Source organism: Nannospalax galili, unplaced genomic scaffold (genome assembly GCF_000622305.1).
Source record: "Nannospalax galili isolate Female #2095 unplaced genomic scaffold, S.galili_v1.0 scaffold1677, whole genome shotgun sequence".
NCBI lineage: Eukaryota > Metazoa > Chordata > Mammalia > Rodentia > Spalacidae > Nannospalax > Nannospalax galili.
The window spans coordinates 509,859-531,710 of NW_008339464.1; the positions used below are offsets into that span (position 1 = coordinate 509,859).

At 47.8% G+C, this 21,852-nt stretch overlaps 1 protein-coding gene across 2 annotated transcripts in view; it reads left to right on the forward strand.

The window, feature by feature from the left end:
* Positions 1 to 218: 218 nt before the first annotated feature.
* The window catches only part of LOC103735074 (HRAS-like suppressor 3), a 37,952-nt gene continuing 16,318 nt past the window's right edge, over positions 219 to 21,852 (forward strand). Inside the window, exons 1-4 of one of the 2 annotated variants that reach the window (XM_008834194.2) lie at positions 219 to 361; positions 723 to 798; positions 9,321 to 9,423; positions 15,429 to 15,697. In XM_008834194.2, the coding sequence (XP_008832416.1) occupies positions 784 to 798; positions 9,321 to 9,423; positions 15,429 to 15,697 (387 nt within the window). In that variant the 5' untranslated portion in view covers positions 219 to 361; positions 723 to 783. The remainder of the gene's footprint in view (positions 362 to 722; positions 799 to 9,320; positions 9,424 to 15,428; positions 15,698 to 21,852) is intronic. The other variant, XM_008834195.3, reaches the window with a different exon arrangement.

A 21,852-nucleotide genomic window follows, 5' to 3' on the forward strand; every position in this document is an offset into this window, starting at 1 on the left:
CAGGGTACCTTATAGTGAGACTCCGAAAAACAAGGTGCGATGCTGTCTCAAAAAACAAGCAAGCAAACAAAGAAAAACAAAGATCAAGTATAACAGGACATGTTCTCACCCAGCAGGCACCAACCGAGGGGTGTGGGGAGCACGGCAGAGGAGCTGAGGGAGAGGGAGGCGTTCCTCTGTCCCCAGAGGACCTGGCAGGCCCTTTGCGATGCGCTCAGCCAGTCACACGAGGAGGGGCGGGGTGAGGCGGCGCTGGCCAGGATTCTGCGGCCATTAAACTGGCCTCGGTTGCGGTGGCTGCCGGCTTGCCTCCCCAGTGCGCGAGGTGGGTGGAGCTGTTATTTCTGAGACCTAAAGAAAGGTGAGATGCTAGGGTGCCTCTCCCAGTCCCCAGGGCTGTCAGGTAGTTGGAGACAGAGTGGGGCGGGTGTAAACAAGTTAGGCGTGCTATGGAAGAGCTTGGGACGCGTGTGGATGCCCCAGGCCCTCGGGGATCAGGTTAGCCACCCCTGGCCTCCTGCAAGGGATTTGCCCCATTCAAGGGCAAACGCAGGGCAGGGAGGAGGCTGCGAGAAAGTTGGTGGGAGCTGGGGATGGGTTGTTCCTGGAGGGCGCAGAGACTAACCGCAAGGACAGCGCCAGAAGCCACCGGCTCCTGGAGACTTGGGGACGATGCTTCCTGCTAGAGAAAATGAGTTTCTGCTGCTCCCTCTCTGCCTCAGGCATCCACGCAGTTGATAAACTAAAGCTGAGCCCTAGTTGGTCCACATCGCGAGAAAGAAGATGCGAGCTCCTATTGTAAGTGCTGGTGGCGTTGAGGGGACAGATGTCGGGGGAAGGCAGGCCTGGGGTGGGAGTCCTGTTTTGATAGTGACTTGTCCTCTTCGGGTCTGACTTATGCTTTAGAGCGAATACTTGAGGGTGAGGCAGCCACACCTCCATCTACTGCCAGGCATCCGATGTCAGCCATGGGTCAGCTGCCACTTGTTGGAATGGTGTTAGCACTTTGCCTTACCTCCTGGACAGGCTTCGAGGCGGCAGTCTCTCACACAGGCCCAGTACAGTGTAGGAAGGAGGGGGCAAGTAAAGGGCCAGGGCTTTCCATCAAACGAGGATACTGGACAGGTTAGAGGGAGCAAACGTCTGAAGCCGGATCGGCTGGGTAGTGGGCTTTTCTGGTGTCAGCTGACTTGCCTCATGACCAACCCTGTGGCCAGCAAATTCCCAGCTCTGCCTGCTTGTTTTTTCTTTCCCTTCCTCTTCACCTCCCATCCCCTTCTGTATTTTTTTTGAGACAGAGACTCAGGTAGCCCAGGCTGGCCTCAAACTAGCTATGTAGTGAGGATAGTCTTATATGTCTGATCCTCCTGCCTCTGCCTCCCGAGTGCTGGGCTTGAAGGCCATCATACCCAGTTTTGTGAGGGCCTTGTGCATGCTAGGCAAGCTCTTGATCAACTGAGCCACATCCTAACCCCTGACATTTCCTCTTTCTAACCTGTGATGTTCAGAGCTTGTGACTGGGCTGGGCAAAAGTTTTCTTCATCGTAACTTGAGCCTGGATCAAACTGTTAAATTTTTGAGGTTAGCCTCCTTGGGATTATGTTCCGGTTGAGCAACTGTTGTGGGATTGATCAAGTTCAAATTTACTCTGTTTCTGAGTGAAAATTTTATCACTGAAAACTTAGGAAATGGGCTAGAGAGCTGGCTCAGTGGTTAAGAGCACTGACTACTCTTGCAGAGGACTGGGGTTAGTTCCCAGCACCCACATGGCATCTAACAACTGTCTGTAACTCCAGTTCCAGGGGTTCTGATGCCCTCTTCTGACCATCACAGGCACTGCTTGACACGGTGCACCTACCTACATGCAAGCATTATACTCATACACATAAAATAAAAATAATAAAATGTAAAAAAAAAACACCTTAGAATGTGCTCAAAACACTAAAGAATGTCTAGTTCCTGGTTGTACTTCTAGTTTCTGGTACTTGGAGACCAGACTGTTTTATTTTCTGTTTAAATCCAGGGAGATATAAGAACACAGAAGTTGGCAGCCTAAACTGTGTAATGCTTGAACCCTCCTGAATCATTAGAAACTGACTGTTGAAACAGACAAGTGCATTGGGTCTGTGTGTTTTGGCTGTGTAACCATGTATGTATTTATTTATTCATTTTTGGTCTTTTGGAGACAGGGTCTCCCTCTTCTAGCCCCATTGGCCATGAACTCACTATGTAGACCAGGTTGCTCTACTTAGAGATCTGCCTGCCTCTGCCTCCTAAGTGCTGGGATTAAAGGCATGTGCCACCAAGGCCAGCTCATTCTGTCATTTGTGTTAAGGCCTATCATGTTAAGTCAATATCCCTAGACATCCCTCAGTGCAAGTTCATCCACTGAGGTCTAGTCAGCCTATCTAGAGTCCCTTTCTTTAAGAAGATCAGTTTTTCCTCACCCAGCAGTAATCGAGTGCCAAAAATTCTTCAAGTAAGATTGGGGCCTGCTGCCCATTCCCATAGTCCTGTGCTGGGTTTTTGTCTGCTTGAGACCACATGGTTCTTGTGCATGCTGACATGATTGCTGTAGGTTCATAAGAGCAAGGTTCCAAGAGCCTGTAGGACTCTGAAATAGACAATTAAAAAAACCCACTTATTCATTTATTTGTGTGTGTGTGTGTGTGTGTGTGTGTGTGTGTAGGGTGTGTGTGTGCACATGCTGGGGCTTGCATATGGAGGTCAGAGGACAACTTTTGGGAATTGGCTCTTTTCTTCAACCATGTGGTTTCCAGGGTTTAGGCTTGGTGGCAAGTTCCTTTACCCACTAAGCCATCTCACTGGTCCCTATAATTAAAAAAAGAAATATGCACCAATTGGAGGCTCACGTGTATCATTAAATCTCACTGTTAACACCTCTTCTCTCCTGTCAGAACTGGCAAGGAGAAAACTCACCGTTTCCCTTGGTCTCAGCCCAACAATTACAGTCATCCTGTCAACAGAGCTGGGGAGGTGGGCATAGAGGCACACACCTGTAATCCCACCCCTGGGGAGGTGGGCATAGTGCCACACACCTGTAACCCCACCCCTGGGGAGGTGGGCATAGTGCCACACACCTGTAACCCCACCCCTGGGGAGGTGGGCATAGTGCCACACACCTGTAACCCCACCCCTGGGGAGGCTGATGCAGGAACTTGCAGAGTTGGAGGCTAGCCTGGGCTGTAGATCATAAAACAAAACAAAACAAAACAAAAGCCCAACCCAAAACTGAACAAGCTGGACTGCAGCTGGAGGCCTGAACAGCTGGCCCTGCGGCAGGGCTTGAGGGAGAAGGCCATCATGGTGTGGAAAGTTCAGCTCAGATCTCTCCTTGGTCTAAACTTTCTAGAATGAGTGAGCCTAAAGCCTTTGCATTCCTCTTCTACCCACCGTACTGCTGAATCTTGAATGTGGTTGAGCAGGTGCTGGCTGCAAGTCAAACACAAACTAAAGCTAAAACCTAAGTTCTGTGTTGTGAAAAACTGCTAGGCCTTTCCAGTTCTCAAGTGCATAGTCCCTCAACTGACTGCTTTCTGATCCAAGCTTGACATATGGACGATCTCTGAGCAGCAAGTTAGGGCACAAAGGAAGGCGAGAGAAAAGAGGACCCTTCCGAAGCACAGTTGGGGCTTCTAGTCCTGCAGGGCTACATACTCCCTCCTGAAACTGAGAGGGGCTGGAGAGGCAGGCAGTGCCCCTCCCCCAATCCCTCTCAGGCCATAAACCTCTACTGAGAATGCTCTAAATGCCAGGTTGGATGCTGGTGGAGTGGATCCAGTCTTGGGCTTTCAGCATGCTGGGCCAGTCTGGTTGTCAGAGTGAGTGGACATGGAAACTGGTCACATCTTCCCCTGGCTCAGCCAGGACAATTAGTCATCCCATCAACAGAGCTGTGGAGGTGGGCATGGTGATACACACCTCGTGATGCCACCACTGAGAAGGCTGATGCAGGAGTGTAAAGAGTTGATGGGTAGCCTGGGCTACATAGAAAGGACCTCCTCTCTGCTCAAAAATACATAAACAAACCCATCATCACCACCACCAATAAAACAACAACAAAAGGGAACAACAAAAAGAAACCAACTCAAACCCAAAACCAAAACAGAAAAGAGCAGACTTTTGGCAAAGGGGAACTGAGCTGTAGGGCATGAGGGAGGAGGCTGTTATGGCATGGAGAGTTCAGATCTCTCCAGAATCTCAGCTTGCTAGAATGGGTGGGCCTGAAGTCTTTTTCCTCCTCCTCCACCTACTGTATCACTGAACTTTGATCAGTTTCTTGGAAGCAAAGACCAAGAGGAAAACTGAAACCGGCTCTTAATGTGAAAAAGGACAGATTTTCCTGCGCACCTCTGCATTTGACTTTGTGCACCCCACGTCCCTCTGCCCATTGTATCATTAGCTGTTCCGATCCAGGCAGGTCTGTCTGTGGTGGAACGCTGGCTGCTATGGCTTCTAGGGGAGCTCGACGACCTTGGGTAAGTTCGTTCCTACCTCTGAGCTCAGTTTTCTGTATAAGATGAAGCTGTAGTAAGGATTGCAGGTGGCCTGTGAAAGCCTCGGCAGTGCTTGGTGGTAGGTGTTACGTGGGGGACAGTTCTGAATGCATGAGGGGGGCGACCGGTTTACCTTGGAGAACAGGCCTGGGGTCTAGTGCTGGTGAGCCTGGGAGGGCAGGCAAGTTTTGCTTCTTTCCTAAGATGTCTGAGACCTTTGGGCTGCTGAGGCTGGGCCTTGTGCCTGCTGGAACTGCCACTCTCCCTCTCTGTCTAACTAGGAGGCCTGGGCATGGGATTGGATGTAAGGGAAGGGTAATGTGTCAGGCCAGATTTTTCCATTTTTCCTCTGGGCCTGAGGCTGGGAAGTCAGGGCTGTTAAGCTCTTCTATATGCTGTACCCACCCCTCCTGTACCCACCTAGTCTGCAGCACGGGCTCTCGATCAACCTCCTTGTAGGCTGAAGTAGTTTTATAGTGGTGACCCATTTTTTTCAGTTATTTCTTATATAAACCCTGCTGGATAGGGATCCACAGCCCTGATTCACAAGAAAGCTCGCAGAGGTTGATTCTTGAAGGTTGCAGGGCTCCCAAGGTGCCCTGCTTCTGGGATCCAGCCTCAAGTTCGCATCTGACTCCTCACAGATTTTTTTTTCCTCCTCCTCCCCACTCCTTCCCCCCCGCCTCCTCCTCCTCTTCCCTCTTCTTTTTGAGACAGCGTCTCCCTATAGCCCCAGCTGTCCTGGAACTCACTATATAGACCAGGATGGCCTCAAACTCACAAAGATCAGCCTGCCTCTGCCTCCCAAATGCTGGGATTAAAGGCGTGCGCCACCACACCTGGCCTAGATTTCTTCTTTTTAATTATTTTATTATTTTTATTTTTCTATTTATTATTTTTATTTTATGTGTATGCGTATATTGCCTGCATGTCGGTAAGTGTACTCGTGTTGTACATTGCCTGCAGAGGACAGAAGAGGCCATTGGATCCCCTGGAACTGGAGTTACAGACAGTTGTTAGCTGCCATGAGGTGGCTGGAATTCAAACCCGGGTCGAATTTTTCTTAACTGCTGAGCCATTTCTCCAGCCCCCAATTTCTTCTTTTTTAAAGCCTTGGTCTGGAAACTCCTAACTCCCTCTGATGGAAAGTTCCTTCCTGACAATGCCCAGACTTCATTACTCCAGACCTTTCTCTCAGTATGGAAAGTGAAAGACATGGTCAGGGATTTCCATATTCACTGGAGCATTTGGTTTAGGGAAACAGGAAGAACAGTCCCAGTCTGGGCTTCGCAAGCTCCACAGTGTCTCCAGCTGGTTCTGGATAAAAATAGACTGACAGCATACCCAGCCATGGTGACAGCAGAAACTGCCACTTACTGAACATTTCCTATGTGCCAAGTGCTTTTTGTGTGCATATGTGCACCTGTGTGTGTGTGTGTGTGTGTGTGTGTGTGTGTGTGTGTAGGGCAGAGGACAATCATGGGTGTTGTTTCTCAGGTGCTGTCCATCCTTTTGAAAAAGATTTCTTTGTTTTTATTTTATGTGTATGAACTCTTGCCTGCATGTATGTGTGCCTGTTGCCATCAGGGGTCAGAAGAGGGTGTTTAACCCTCTGGAACTGGAGTTACAGATGGATGTTAGCTGCTATGTGTGTGCTGGGAAGTGAACCCAGGCCCTCTGCAAGAGCAGCCAGTGCTCTTAACTACTGAGGCATTTCTCCAGGCTCTCCAGCTTTCTTTTTTCTAGACAGAGTTTCTTGCTGGCCTGGAACACCCCCAATGACGCTTTACTGGCTGGCCAGTGAGCCCCAGGGATTTGGTTGTCTCTGCTTCTCCAGTGCTGAGACTGCAAGTGCATGTCACCAAACCTAGTTTTTAAAATAAATATGTGTGTGTGTGTGTGTGTGTGTGTGCGCGCGCGCGCGCGTGCACATTACCGAGCGCTCTAGCCAGCCTGGGATGCATAGCTAGGCATTTGCCCTGAAAAGAATAATAAAAAACAGAACAGCTATGCTCACTTTCCACTTCCTTCATTTTCATAAGAAACAAAATTCCAAAACCCAGTGAGTCAGCTGTGGAGTGAGCCAATCAGAATGTTTCAAGTGGCTTTGAGCGAAAAGAAAACATCTTTTGTTTCCCTTCAGCCTCTGAGTTGCAAACCCTTCTGAAAGCTTCTCACTTTCACCCTGGTCCTGGACAGGGCCTGCAGCAGGCTTGGGGTGGGCTAGGGGTGGAATCACAGCAATCAGTGCGGCTCACTCTTCAGGGACTGTCTGGCAGGGGTGGCGTCGGCCTCAGGGTGGGCTGGCTTCTCCCTCCTTACTGGACTGGAGAACTGGCTGTGGGTGGCTTCCCTGTTCTCAGTCTGACTCTGGACAGGAAACCTCTGCTCCCCTGGCCTCGGCTTCCCTCCCTTCAAGGTGAGGTATGCTGGCTCATCTCTGCCCCACTTTTCAGACTGCTTTTCTTTTTTTGAGAAAGGGTCTCCCTATAGCCCCAGCTGGCCTGGAACTCACTATGTAGACCAGTCTGGTCTTGAACTCACAGAGATCCACCTGCCTCTGCCTCCTGAGTGCTGGAATTAAAAGTGTGTGCTACCAGGACCAGCCCTAGAGAGGCCTTCTTTCCCCTTCAGATACCCCCTGTCCTGTGGGGCTCAACTTAGACACACACAGGCCTGGGCTGCTCTCTGGAGATCTTACTCTGTTCACGTACCTGAGAGTCCTGCCCACCCCGGGCTTTGATCCTGAGGGCCCTTTCTCCTGCCTGCCAGTCTGTGTGCCGGTCTGTACACATTCCTTACAGGCTATGTCCTTACCACCACCACCTCTTATTGCAGTGCAGAGTGGGATTTGGGTGTTTTTAGGTCCGAGTTCGAATTCTGTCTTATCACGTTATGTTCCCCTCATCCTTCAAGATTGACAAAATATCAGTCATTACGTCTTCTACATGGGCTTCAGTTCCTCCTCCGATTCTCTGTTAAGACCATTTTAGCCAGGCGTTTGCCTCCAATTTCTAGTAGGACCTGTACTCATAGAGGCATGTATGTGGTAGGGTGTTTGTCTAGTATGCCCAAGGGTCTATCCTTAGCAACACCCCTCCCCGACCCCACCCCTACAAAGTCATGAATGACCTGTGATCCAGACTACTCTCCTGAGTTCCAGACTCGGGTATGCAGCTGCCTGTCTTTCTGCCTAACAAACCTTTCAGTCCAGCCCACCCACAGGCCTGTGCCTCTGGTCATCTGCTGCCAGCCTTGTCCCAGCCTCCCGGTTGCCCTGGCGAGAAGCCTCGGGATCATCTGACTTCTCATTCCTTTTGCAAAGCCCATTGGCTGAACCTGCAAAGTAGATTCAGCCTGTAGTTCTTGCCCTCTGTCCCAGCCTGTCTGAGCCCCAGCGTCCCTCCTGCTCTTTCTCAACAAAATAAACAAACAGAATTATATTTAGTGTGTGTGCATGAGTGTGTGAGTGTGTGTGTGTGTGTGTGTGTGTGTGTCTTTGTGCCTGCTTGCTGGACTCGTGTGTGGATCAGAAGAACACTTTATGCAGCCAGTTCTCTCCTTTTTCCATGTGATCCATCTCAGGTGGCCAGGTTTGGCAGCCTCTGACCTCACTGCTTGGGAGGAGGCGACTTTCTGGAGTCCGTTCTCTCCTTCCACAGTGGAGTCTGGGGATTGAACTCAGGTCTACACATTTGCAGGACAAGTGCTTTTATCTGCTGAGCCAGCTCACTGGCCTGATTTTTGTTGTCTTAAAGTTTTTTCTCCTTGATTCCAAAATGAATACGTAGAGTTGAGCACAGGGAACACTGAGGAAGATGGGATGGAAAGACTGTAAGAGCCAGAAGGATGGGGAGAAGTGCTGTGAAACACTGTCTTTTGGATACGGCACAATATTTGTACTCATGAACACACAGCAGCTGTGACCTCCTGCACAAATAAAGATATGAAAAGAGGAGGAGGAGGAGGAGGAGGAGGAGGGGGGGTCAACAGGAGTGGGAAGAGAAAAGAGGAGATGATGGTGGGGGATATGATCCTGATACATTGTATACAAGAAAGAAACAGAAAAAAAAAAAAAAAGAGAGAATCAGAACAGTATAGCAGGTTCAATTACCCTGGTTCCCTCCTTTCCTTTCTCTTTAGTCCCTCTCTTCCCTGCACCCCCTGGGGGTTGCCAATCAGTTTTCTGTCATATATTTAAACCTATTTTGGAGTGGTGTATAAATGGAATTATACATTATATGGCTTTGGGGTATAACTCTTTCACTGTTGTTCCTTTATAGATAATGAAATATTTTCCAGGCTGGACCATTGCATTAAAATATTTTTGTCAGCCGGGCGTGGTGGTGCATGCCTGTAGTTCCAGCCCTTGGGAGCAGAGGCAGGTGGATCTCTGTGAGTTCAAGGCCAGCCTGGTCTACATAGTGAGTTACAGGACAGCTCAAGCTACAGGGAGACCCTGTCTCAAAAAGACGAAAGAAAAAAAAAAATTTTGTCACTGTAGCAGTTTTTCTGTAGGGGTGGTAAGGGGGTGAGGGCCTATAACCTTCCCAGCCATGGGCTTCTGACCAGGTTTACAGTATTATGCATTTAGCAGTTTTTAACGGTGGGGGCCAGGCCCACGATCCCTACAAGCCTGGATCACGGGCTTGTGAGGTGGGCCAACATCAGACTGGCAGGGCCTGTGTCCACATGGGTCCTGCCTGCTGAACTGATTGCTGGGGACTGCTGGTATGTGCCTTCCTAACCCAGCTCTGTCCCATTCTGGTGTCATCCCTAACAGTACTATTCTTGGTTTTGCAGCCAGAACCTAAGCCTGGAGACCTGATTGAGATTTTCCGCCCTTTGTACAGCCACTGGGCTATCTACGTTGGTGATGGATATGTGATCCACCTGGCTCCCCCAAGTAAGCGCACCAGGGCCTCCACTGTGCTGGGCCCAAGGGCTTTGAAGACAGGTGTGGGGGAGCTGTGGGTAATAAACAGGCAGCTCCTTGGTTAGCAATTTGTTTATAAGTTTTACAGGAAGGAAGTTTGATGTGTGGCAGGTTTCTGAGCTCTCTTACTTAAAATTGGGTGTGTGTGTGTGGTTTCTTGTGGAGAGGCTGAGGTGAACATCAGGCCTGGCTCTGTGTATTTTTTTTTAAAGCATTCTGCTTACCATAACCCCCACCTTCTCTAGCCCCTTGGCATCGATTACCCACCGCTGCCCTCACTATAAGTCCCTTTCCCACATTTGTGTTTTTCTCTTCTTTTTTTTTTTTTTTTTTGAGATGTACTGAGTTTAACGAGGGTTATCGGTGTGACCATGGGATTGTTACTCTCTGAGTGGGTACCCAGGATTGACTGCCCTGCCGCTGGAATCCATCGGTAGGCAGTAGTTCATCAGAGAAGGGCAGGGCCCTGTCAGCACCCCCCCCCAGATTCATGACTGATTGTTGACAGGCTTAGTCTTGTGTAGGCCTGTTGCAGGTAGCCACGCACAGCTCTGCTTCTAAGTGTTTTGTGTACAACTCACTCAACTCTCAAGCTTGAGACTCCTGAAAGAGGAGCACAGTGTTTGGACAGACTTGGTTATGAATCCGGGTTCTCCTCTCCAGCCTTGACTTATTTCTAAACTAACACTAAGAATACTTAATGGGCTGGAGAGGTGGCTTAGTGGGTAAAGCACTTGCTGTGTAAACTTGAGGACCTAAGTTTCATATTTATTATTATTATTATTAAATATTTTGGTGGTTTTTTTGAGACATGGTCTCCCTGTAGTCCCAACTCTCCTGGAACTCACTATGTAGACCAGGCTGGCCCCCATCTCACAGAGATCCGCCTGCTTCTACCTCCTGAGTTCTTGGATTAAAGATATGCACCACCATGCCTGGCTAGAGATTTATTTTAAATTGTGTGTGTGTGTGTGTGTGTGTGTGTATCTGTGTGTAGGTATGTGCATGTGAGTGCAGGTCCCAGGGGAGGCCAGAGGCATAGGATCCCCTGGAACTGGAGTTATAGGCAGTTGTGAACATCCTGAACTACGTGCTAGGGACTGAACTTGGGTCTTCCTCAAGAGCACCATATGCTCTTAACCATTGAACCATTTCTATAGCCCCAGGACCGAAGTTTCAAATCCTTAGAACCAAAGTAAAACCAGGTGTGGTAACATGTGCCTGTAATCCCAACGCTCCTTCAGTGAGATGGGAGGCAGGCAGGAGAATCCCTGGATTCTTGTAGCAAGCTGGTCTAGCATACACAGTGGAAAAAATGACCAAGTGACCCTGCCTCAAACAAGGTGGAAAGTGAGGGCTGACACCCAAGGCTGTCCTCTGACCTGCACATGAGTCCTGTGGTAATACACACACATACACACACACACGCATGCACAAGTACTCGGAAGGACTGCTAGGTGACTTCTCCGCATCTTTATTTAAACCATTTACTGAACTGGAGTGTAACCTAAATATATCACAGTGCAACAAAAACTAAGTGACTTTTTCTTTTTGTGAGACAGTCTTGCTATGTAGTTGTGGCCAGCCTGGAACTCTCCATGTAGCGCAGACTGGCCTCGAACTTACAGTGATTCTCCTGCTTCTGCACCACCACACTCAGCGTGAGTCAGTGAGTTAAAAAAACCTGCTCAGGTGACAATGACTCAGACCATGATTCAGAGAGTCACATTGCCCTGGAAGGGTCCCTCTTGCCTCCCCTGTCCCAACAACTCCTGTTCCAGTTTCTCTAACTATGGAAGAGTTCTGCCTGTTCTAGAACTTTGTGGGAGAGGAATCACTTGGTCTGTGCTCTTTTTTCCTCCCTCCCTCCCTAGTTAAAAAAACCTGCTCAGGTGACAATGACTCAGACCATGATTCAGAGAGTCACATTGCCCTGGAAGGGTCCCTCTTGCCTCCCCTGTCCCAACAACTCCTGTTCCAGTTTCTCTAACTATGGAAGAGTTCTGCCTGTTCTAGAACTTTGTGGGAGAGGAATCACTTGGTCTGTGCTCTTTTTTCCTCCCTCCCTCCCTCCCTCCAACCCAGGGCTTCACAATGCTAAACAAGCCCTCTACCCCAAGCTATATCCTCTTTTTATTTATTTATTTTAAAATATTTTATTTACTATTTTTATGTTTACAAGTGTATTGCCTGCATGTATGTGAGTGTACCCATTTTGTGCAATGCTGTGGAGGTCAGAAAAGGGCTTTGAATTCCCCTGGAACTGGAGTTAAGGATGGTTCGTAGCCGCCATGTGGTTGCTGGGAATTGAACCCGGGTCTTCCACAAGAGCAGTCAGTGATCTTAACCACTGAGTAATCGCTCCAGCCCTTTATCCCTCTTTTTAATGTCATTAAAAATATTTTTTATTTTTATTTCATGTGCCTATGAGTGTATTGCCTACATGTATGTAAGTGCACCCATGTCACACAATGCCTGTGGAGCTCAGAAGGTGTCAGATCCCTTGGAACTGGAGTCACAGATGGTTGTTAGCTGCCAAGTGGGTACTGAGAATTGAACCTGGGTCTTCTGCAAGAGCAGCCAGTGCTCTTAACCACCAGCCCCTTTTTTCATTTTGAGACAGGGTTTCACCTTAGTGTAACTTATTACACAGGCTGCCCTTAAACTTACTCTGTAGGCTAGGCAGGCCTTGAACTCTCCACCATCCCTTAAATATCTGGGATTATAGGCCTGTGCTACCAGGCCTGGCTGCCTGGCTCCTTTCACTTTCTGTTCCCAAGAGTGTGGTTGCTGTTGTGTGTAGTCTTCTTGTGGTCTCATTCAATCACTATGTGACTGACTGGAACACAATTTGTTGTTTATTCTTCTGATATCAGGTGGTTCCAGTTTTGGGCTGCTATGAACAGAGCTGTTATAGACATTGTTTTAGGGTGTGTGGTGTGTTGGGGACAGGGTGTCAATGTAGTTCAGGCTGGCCTCCAACTTTCTATGTAGCCTTTCTATGTAACCTTGAAATTAAAAAAAAATATTTTATTTATTATTTTTATTTTATGTGTATGTATGTATTGCCTGCGTGTAGGTAAGTGTACTTGTGTCGTGCAATGCCTATAGAGGACAGACGAGGCTGTTGGATCCCTTAGAACTGGAGTTACGGACGGTTGTTAGCTGCCATGTGGGTGCTGGGATTTGAACCTGGGTCTTCTGCAAGAACAACCAGTGTTCTTAACCGCTGAGCCATCTCTCCAGCCCCAACCTTGAATTTTTTTATTCTCTTGTGTTTACCTCCTGTGTGCTGGGTATACGCATGTGCCACCGTGACCAGTTTATGTGGTTGCTGGAGGTTGAACCCAGGACTCTGTTCATGTTAGGTGAACACTCTACCACCTGAGCCACTCCCTCTGTTCTGTGGACATTTTGAATGTGCTTTTTGCTTATCCCTTTGCTTTTGCTTTTGTTTTTTTAAGTCAGGGTCTCACTATATAACTCTGGCCTAGAACTCATTGTGTATTATCTCTGTGGCCTTGATCCCACAGAGATCTGCCTGCCTCTGCCTCCCGAGTGCTGGAATTAAAGGTTGATTTTTAAAAACTATTTTTATTTTATGTGAATGAGTGTATTGCCTACATGTATGTAAATGTACTTGTGTCATGCAATGCCCATGGAGGTCAGAAGAGGGCATGGGATCTTCTAGAATTGGAGTCATGGATGGGTTGTTAGCTGCCATGTGGGTAGTGGGAGTCAACCCGGGGTCCTCAGCAAGAGCAGTCACTGCTCTAGTCCCTGATTTTGTTTTTTTAACACGGTGTCTCACTGTGACACTCTGGCCTGGAGCTCATTATGTAGACCACGGTGGCTTCAAAATCACAGAGATCCACCTGCCTCTGCCTCTGCCTCCCAATGTATTGGGATTAAAGGTGTGTGCCACTGTGCCTGGCACCCCTTTGCTTTTAAGCAGTGGCCTTAACAGTGGCCTTTACCCTGTATTATAGAGAAAGCAAACTAACCAGAGCAGATGTCCTCTTCCCATCCCACCCCTAATTAAACCAACCACCTGTTTTGTGTCTACATAATCTGCCTTCTATTAAAATGAAAAAAAAAAAAAAACAACAACAAAAAAACCCCAGCCATGCCCTTACTTTGAACACTATCTCCTTACTGTGGGCCCAGGACTCTCCTTTACCCTTCAAAAACACTTTGCTTCTCAAATACCCTTCCTCATTCTGAACTCTTCTCCTGTCAACACAGAAACAACTGGTTTCTCCTGATCAGTCCCTGTCTGTCTCTGTCTCTGTCTGTCTCTCTCCTATTGCCCAGAGAGCAGACCTCCTCAAAGTGCTGTCTCCCCAGCTAGCTCAGGTCCCTACTCCCTATCTCTCTCTGTCACCCTCTCCCTTTTTGTCCACCCAGGCTCTTTTCTTGTTTGCTGAAGCTTTTCCCACTGCTGACAAGAGACTTTCGTATCTCAATGAAGCCATTCTGGTGGTGGACTGTGTCGCTCTCTGCAGCTGCTGACAAGCATGGCCATTTTCTACTCTTCAGGTGGCACCCATCTTCCTTCTTTTGCCACTGGGTGTTTCTTGGTCTCCTTGTGTTCCCTTTCTCTTTTTCCCTCTCACAACCCTAACTGGAGCTCTGTTTTCTCACTGGACCCTGTGGCTTCTAGTACCTTCTGTTTGTCAATGTCTCCTAGGTTTGTATCTTTAACTTAGACTCTACTCAGCTCCTGATTTGTATCAGTTCTTGACTACTGGGCATCTCCACTTGGGTATCTGTCATTTTATTTTTTCCATTTTGAAACAGGAGCTTGCTATGTAGCCCAGGCTGGCCTGGAACTCACTGTATAGCCCAGACTAGCTGTGAACATGTGATCCTCCTGCTTTAGCCTCCTGAGTGCTTAGATAATGCCTGTTTACTTAGGTGCCACCCTATTCTTAGTCACTCAGAATTCGCCAGGCTTCTCTGGAAAGCCAAGTGAAGCAGGATCTGGAACCCGATCAGCCTTCCTTGCTGATGTCCTATAGGGGTCACAGCTGAAGGCTGATCCTGTACAGTTTATTGGGGTGCTGTTGCTGCACCTAGGGGGCCCTGCTCCTGGCAGGGAGCCTCTTTGTGTGATGCATTGTGGGCTTCCGGGTTCACCTCTTGGGTGCACACCCCTTTCCAGCCATTACACCCAGAGCATGCCCGTCCCCCATGGGTTGGGAGGCCCAGGTTCTGTGCTGTATTAGATGACCCTCACCGCCTCATTACTGGCCCTGCAGAACCCAGGTGCCTCCTCTTTCAGGTCACTTCATTTTTGGAACTTTGTGCCCCTTCTCACCCCTGGACCTTGGCCAGGACTGCCACTGTATCCCCTGGGTCTCAGTCGTAGTGGAGCAGCTGAAGCATTTTGGTCTCTTTTATCCTGGAAGGGTGGGGACTCTGGAAGAGCGGCCACTTCTGTAGTCATCATCTTTGTGAGGCCAAGTGCTACAACGCAGTTGGAATCAAAAGGTTACACGCTATTCCCCAGAAAGAGGAGGTGCTCATGGCTCATGGTGCAATCAAGCAGCTGCAGCACAGAAGATTTGCATTCTGGGCTAAACCTTCCAGTAGCTGGGTGTGGTGGTGCATGGCTGTCATCCCAGCACTCAGAAAGCTGAGACAGGAGGACTATTTAATGTTCGAGGTCAGCCTAAGCTACATAGTGAGTTCCAGGTCAGACCAATGTGGATTACAAACTGAGACCCTATCTCACTTTCCCATCTGAACCTCAACAACCACATATGATAGTAAATCATGGAACTTTATTAGCTGTTTAGATAAGGAAACCAGGGCCCAGAGGCCACAAGTGCCTTCTCTAAAGCTGCACAGCATGTCTCTGACCCAGTCTCATCTTGCTCATCCTCTGTGGATGCTGCTAAGGGTGGTTGCCCAGCCCTGAGTCTCTGTGGCCCTGCCCAGGACCAATGCCTCTGTTCTCTCTGGATTCATAGGTGAAATTGCGGGAGCTGGGGTGGCCAGCATCATGTCCGCTTTGACTGACAAGGCCATAGTGAAGAAAGAACTGCTGTACGATGTGGCCGGGAGCGACAAGTACCAGGTCAATAACAAACATGATAACAAGTACAGCCCACTGCCTCCCAGTAAAATCATCCAACGAGCAGAAGAGTTGCTGGGGCAGGAAGTTCTCTACAAGCTGACCAGTGAGAACTGCGAGCACTTTGTGAACGAACTGCGCTACGGGGTCTCCCGCAGTGACCAGGTGTGTCCTCAGGAGCCAGACCATTCTCCCAGCCCACAGTAGCTGGGCATGAGTATGGGTGGAGAGAGAGGCACAGACAGACCAAATAGCAGAGGGATGCTTCCTGTCCCTGTGCATGTCATGGTCAGGGTGGGGAGATAGGCTGGCGATGTGGCAGGGAGGGTGGTGGTGGCCAGCTTACCCCCGTGATGACCCTCTTAGAGCCTGGAGGCAGGCATTGTTATTCGTGCTTTATAGGGAAACAGAATCTTCATTTGGCTACAGCTATTCATTTCATCCAACAAACTCTTTCTGAGTCTTCAGACCTGGCAGTCGGATGTAGCTGCGCTGATGAGAGGCAGAGGGAGGATTGGGTGCCCAGGTCTGTTTGGCCCGCCCCGGCTGTGGAGCACACTGTCCTCAGACCAGAGGTGGTCCCTAAGACCAGGGGCACAGTTTTGTCCATTTACTCGGTTTCTTTTTCAGGATCTCTTTCCCCCTTTCCCATCCATCCCATCCCCAGCCTCTCCCTACTCCATTTCTGCTATTTCCCCTCTTTCTAGTTAGTGAGAGCTTTGGAAATGTTCTTACATGGAGTTTTTTTTTCAGAAGGGAGTATATTTGAGACAGGGTTTCCCTGTAGACCCAGCTGGCCTGGAACTCATTATGCAGACCAGGCTGGCCTTGAACTCAGATCTGCCTGCGTCTGCCTCCCAAGTGCTGGGATTAAAGGCATGCACCACAATGCCTGGCTCATGATGAGGCGATCTTATGTTTTGAAATTTAGTCTCTTTCTCCTTGGTTAAAGTGATGGAGAGCAGTGGCTCCTGGAATCAAACAGACCTGGACTGGATCTAGGCCCTGTGTCCCATGTCTGTGTTCATCTCTCCCCCGCCCCCCCCAGTATTGTGGATTGAATCTAGGGTCTTTCACATTGTAGTCAAGCCCTCTCCAGCCGAGCAATTCCCAAAGGCTTGTGTGATCTCTGAGGATTTGGCTAGTCAAGCCCCTGACTTGGTATAGCACAAATGAGACGTGATCTTGGGGTTCCCATATGAACTAGATAGGAGTTAGCCCAGGGCTGACTCAGAGAGTGGAGCTAATGAATGACAGTAGCAGAGGTAGCCATGCAGTCCCCACCTGCTCTTCTTGCTTTGTTCACCCAGAGCTTTGTCCTCTGGGCTATCTGGGCCCTCATGATGGGGAGGCATTTGCCAGCAGCACCTATAGGGATCAGTCTCAGCATACCTTTGTGCTGTTGACAACTGTTGACCATGCTTACAACACTGACCTCTCTTTGGGCTCACTGGTCCTTCTCCGCAGTGAGACACTGATTTCTTTTTTCTTTTAAACAGTTGATTATTGTTCATTAGCTACTTAATATATCACCAGTAAGGGTGATTACTATAGAGAAGCAAAGTTGGTTGTGGTGGCACATGCCTTTAATCACAGCACTTGGGAGGCAGAGGCAGGTGGATAGCTGTTAAGATCAAGGCTAGCCTGGTCTATATAGTGAGTTATAGGCCAGCTGGGGCTACAGGGAGACCCTATCTCAAAAAAACAAAACAAAACAAAACAAGGGGCTGGAAAGATGGCTCAGTGGTTAAGAATATTGGTTGTTCTTGCAGAAGACCTGGGTTCGAATCCCAGCACCCACATGACAGCTAACAACTGTCCATAACTCCTGTTCTAAAGGGAATCTGATACCATCTTTTGTCCTCCATGGGTACACTTACATAGTTTCAGGCAATACAATACATGAATACACATAAAACATAAGATTAAAAAAAAAAACAAAACACAATAGAACATATAAATTCAAGCATGTTTCTAAGTAGGTAGAGAAAGGCAATCTTGTCAGTGTTTGGTGAAGACTCCCAAGTCTCTGGGCCACAGTCTACCTTCAGTTTTCCTGAGAGTTGTTAACAGCTCCCTTCCTTAGAAGGCAACAGTCAGGACCCTGAGAGAAATGCCATTCATTCCTGGGTATGGCAGGTTAAGAAGACAATACCATGAAAGATGGGATCTGGGGGATGACAGCACTCAGAACATCTGTCTTCTGGGCATAAAGGCTCAGTGTAGAGCCTTGCCTTCAAAGCCCTGGGTTCCATAACCAGCAACACACAGATACACAAACAGACATACCCACAGAGACACAGACATATAGAAACACACAGACATACACACAGAGACAGACATACACAAATAGACACACATATATACAGACAGATACATACACAGGTACCACAGAGACAGAGACACACACATAGACACACACACACACACAGATACATTTACAGACACATAGAGACACAGAGACATATACACAGACACAAACACACACATAGAGATGCACAGAGACGTACACCATAGACACACAGAAACACAAAATGATAAGCATTTGTTGTCCAAGTCATACTGATCCTGATGGCTGTCATTTTTGAAGTTCCTTTACTAGCATGCTAAAGAATCCTTTTGGTTCTCTCCTGCATTAATGCGTTTATCTTTTCGCAAAAGGAAAGTAGTGGCAGGTTCCTGTAAAGAGGCTGATAGGCAATTACCCTTCAGAAAAGCTTTATTAGGAGAGAGCACCTCTGTCAACCATGGGCAGCCATGCCTGGACCTTGAAGTGGGAGAGCAATCAGGAGAGAGCAGGTTCTGTGTTGTAGACAGTGTGGTGAGGTCTTTAAAAAAAAATTGTTGTTTTTAATAGAAATTTCTTTGAAACCATTACAGGGCAAACATTTTGAATATTGCTAATATAAGTACCGCAAAGAGCTTGCTCTCCAAAAGCTTTTGGTTTAGTTAGAGAAGAAGGAAATATTAAACGAGAGGTGGACTGAAAGCAGGCTGGGCCGTTCTCACTGGGAGAATAACTAGGTGATGGAGAAGCATTCATTGAGGAGCAGTCATCGCGTGAGTCTCAGTTGATTCTTGGCATTGCTTGTTTGTGCAGATGGTACAGAGGAGTCCGAGTCACAGAGCTAATCTCTGAGGCTCTCCTAGGACCTCAGAGGTATTGTATTCCACAGCATCGCCCGTGAACCCCAAACAGCTCTGAAATGTGAATCTTCATATTCTAGCACCAAGCAGGGCCGGATCCAGGCACTCTCAAGCAGTCTGCTAAGGTCTGGGCCCCTTCTGAAGGGCAGAGAAGCCTAGCCCTGTTGCAGTGGGAGGAGCCACATGTGATCCCAATTGCAGAGCGGTCTTAAAGGGAGACAGAACGCCTTCAGTTCCCAGAATACCAGGAGCTATGACATCATGGGCATAGACAGCAATGAGGGGCCTAGAAGGGAGAATATGGAAGCATCTAGATTCCCCAGTTCCCTTCAGATCTTGAGAACAAGGGAAGTTTATCTGTCTTACAGGTTTTCAGGGCCGTGGAGGGCAAGTTCTACACCATGTGACCTTGCCTACCTGCCAAAGGGTATGAAGACAGGCACTTGGCCAGACCATAAACTTAGCCTGCAGCTGCCAGGAGGCGGGGAGAGTGCAAGGCCACTGCAGGGCTCTGTCCCAGGGAGAGCTGCTGGGGGAGAGCCTGGCTTTCTGGGGAGAGATTGTGGCTAGAGGGTCGGTGACCTAACACTATCCTTCACTCCTCTCACATCCCTCACCTTATTTGGGTGGATTGCTTTCCTTAATGGTGGTGTGAGCAACTTTTCTTACCACTGTGGCCAAATACCTGATAAGACACACCCTAAGGAGGAAAGGTTTATTTTGACTCATGGTTTGAGAGATACATTCATCTCAGTGGAGAAGGCTTGATGACGGGAGGCTTCTGGCTCAATACTGGCAGATCAGGGAGCAGGGATGCTGGTGTCCACATTCGAGTGGCTCTTGCCTCACAGAAATTTCAGCTAATCTCTGAAAATACCCACACAAACACACCCAAGGTGTGCCTCTCCAAGGCACTAGGCCTTTCTTAATCCAATCAAGTTGACAAAAGAAATTAATTATAGCCAGGTGTAGTGGCACCCCCCTTTAGTCCCAGCACTTGGGAGGCAGAGGCAGGCAGATCTTTGTGAGATGGAGGCCAGCTTGATCTACATAATAAGTTCCAGGCCAGCTGGGGCTACAGGGAGACTGTCACAAAAAGACTGAAAAAAAATGAAATTAATCGCAATAGTTTACTGATACATATTGCATTTAAAAAAGACCTCATATGAGTGAAAATGTTATCTTCATATTTGATTAACAGTTTGGCTGCATATAAAATCCTAGGTTGGAAATAAACTTTTTTCCCCCCAGATTTTTGAAGACATTACTTCATTGTCTAACTTTTTTTTTTTTTTATTGTGGTAGAGAAGTCTGAAACCATTTTATTTTTTTTTTTTTTTTTTTGGTCTTTTTGAGACAGGGTCTCCCTGTAGCCCCAGCTGTCCTGGAACTCACCGTGTAGACCAGGCTGGCCTTGAACTCACAGAGGTCTGTCTGCCTCTGCCTCCCGAGTGCTGGGATTAAAGACATGCGCCACCACGCCCGGCCCTTTTTATCATTTTTTTAATTAAAAAATTTATTTATCTTTATTTTATGTCTATGAGTCCTTTGCCTGCATGTATGTAAGTGCACTACATGCATGCAATGCCTCCAAGAGGTTCAGAAGAGGATGTTAGATTCCCTGGAACCGGAGTTGTGAACTGCCATGTGGATGCTGGGAACTGAATCCGGGTCTTCTGCAAGAGCAGCAAGTGCTCTTAGCTGCTGAGCCAGCTCTCCAGCCCCCTGTTTCATAGGACTCTTTTCTTTCTCTTACAAAAAAAGAATTGTGTGTGTGTATATATATTTTTTAAATTTTATTATTATTTTTAACGATACTATCTCATGTAGCCCAGGCTGGTCTTGAACTTGTTATACAGCCAAAGATGATCTTGAATTCCTAGTCCTCCTGCCTTTACCTCCCAAGTGCTGGGATTACAGATGTGTGCTACTACATCTGATGACATCGTGTCTGGTTTCACTGTAGCGTACCATGTGTGGGCCTGTTTACATGGGTCATGCTGGGCACTTGGAAACTGGTTTCCTTCAATCAGGGGGATTTTTCCATTTTGTTACCTCTGACAGTTTTAAAACATTTATTCCCTGGGCTGCCCTCCTGCCTTTCTTGTCTTCTCTTTCCTGTTTTCCATTTATCTTTTTAAATCAGAAAACCAACGTTTATTTCAGAGTTTGGTATCGTGGAACTCAGTCTTTCTGGTTTTCTTTGTTTCCTTCTTTTTCTCGTTGGTAGACAGGGTTTTGCTGTGCAGGACAGGCAGGCCTCAAACTTGTAATCCTCCTGTCTCAGATCCCTAAGTGCTGACATTTCAGAGAAGAGTGGAAATTTTTCTCTAATGAAGGAGTGAGACAGACAAAATAAAAAGAAGAGAAGCCGGACTTGATTCCGATTCACCTGTTGCTGCTGATTGTGTAGAGAGTGGGGGTTCTCAGTTACTTATGGTTTCTTCAGGCAAATTTCCAGGGCACTGTTGAGCAGTAAGTTCCAAATACAGACTGAGTACAACTTTGGGAAGTAGTAAAATACACCCTTAAAGCTGGGCATGGCGGTACATGCCTTTGATCCCAGCACTTGGGAGGCAGAGGCAGGTGGATCTCTATGAGATTGAGGCCAGCCTGGTCTATATAGCAAGTTCCAGGCCAGCTGGGACTACAGGGAGACTCTGTCTCAGAAAACCAAACAGCAACAACAATTAAATTTAGGGTGTTATATTAAGACAATTTGATGGATTTATAAAATACAAGCTAAACATCTTATTTTTAATTTCTCTTTTTAACAAAATTTTAAATATATTTTATTATTTTTATTTTATGTGTTTATGTGTATGAGTGTTATGCCTGCATGTAGGTAAGTGCACCCATGTCATGCTATGCCTATGGAGAACAGAAGAGGCTGTTGGATCCCCTGGAACTGGAGTTACGGACAGTTGTTAGCTCCCATGTGGGTGCTGGGATTCGAACCTGGGTCTTCTGCAAGAACAACCAGTGTTCTTAACCACTGAACCATTTCTCCAGCCCCTCTTTTTTAAAAAATATTTTATTATTTTATGTGTATGAGTGTATTGCCTGCACCTGCATGTAGGTAAGCACCCATGTCATGCAGTGCCCACTGAAGACAGAAGAGGCTGTCGGATCCCCTGGAACTGGAGTTATGGACAGTTGTTAGCTGCCATGTG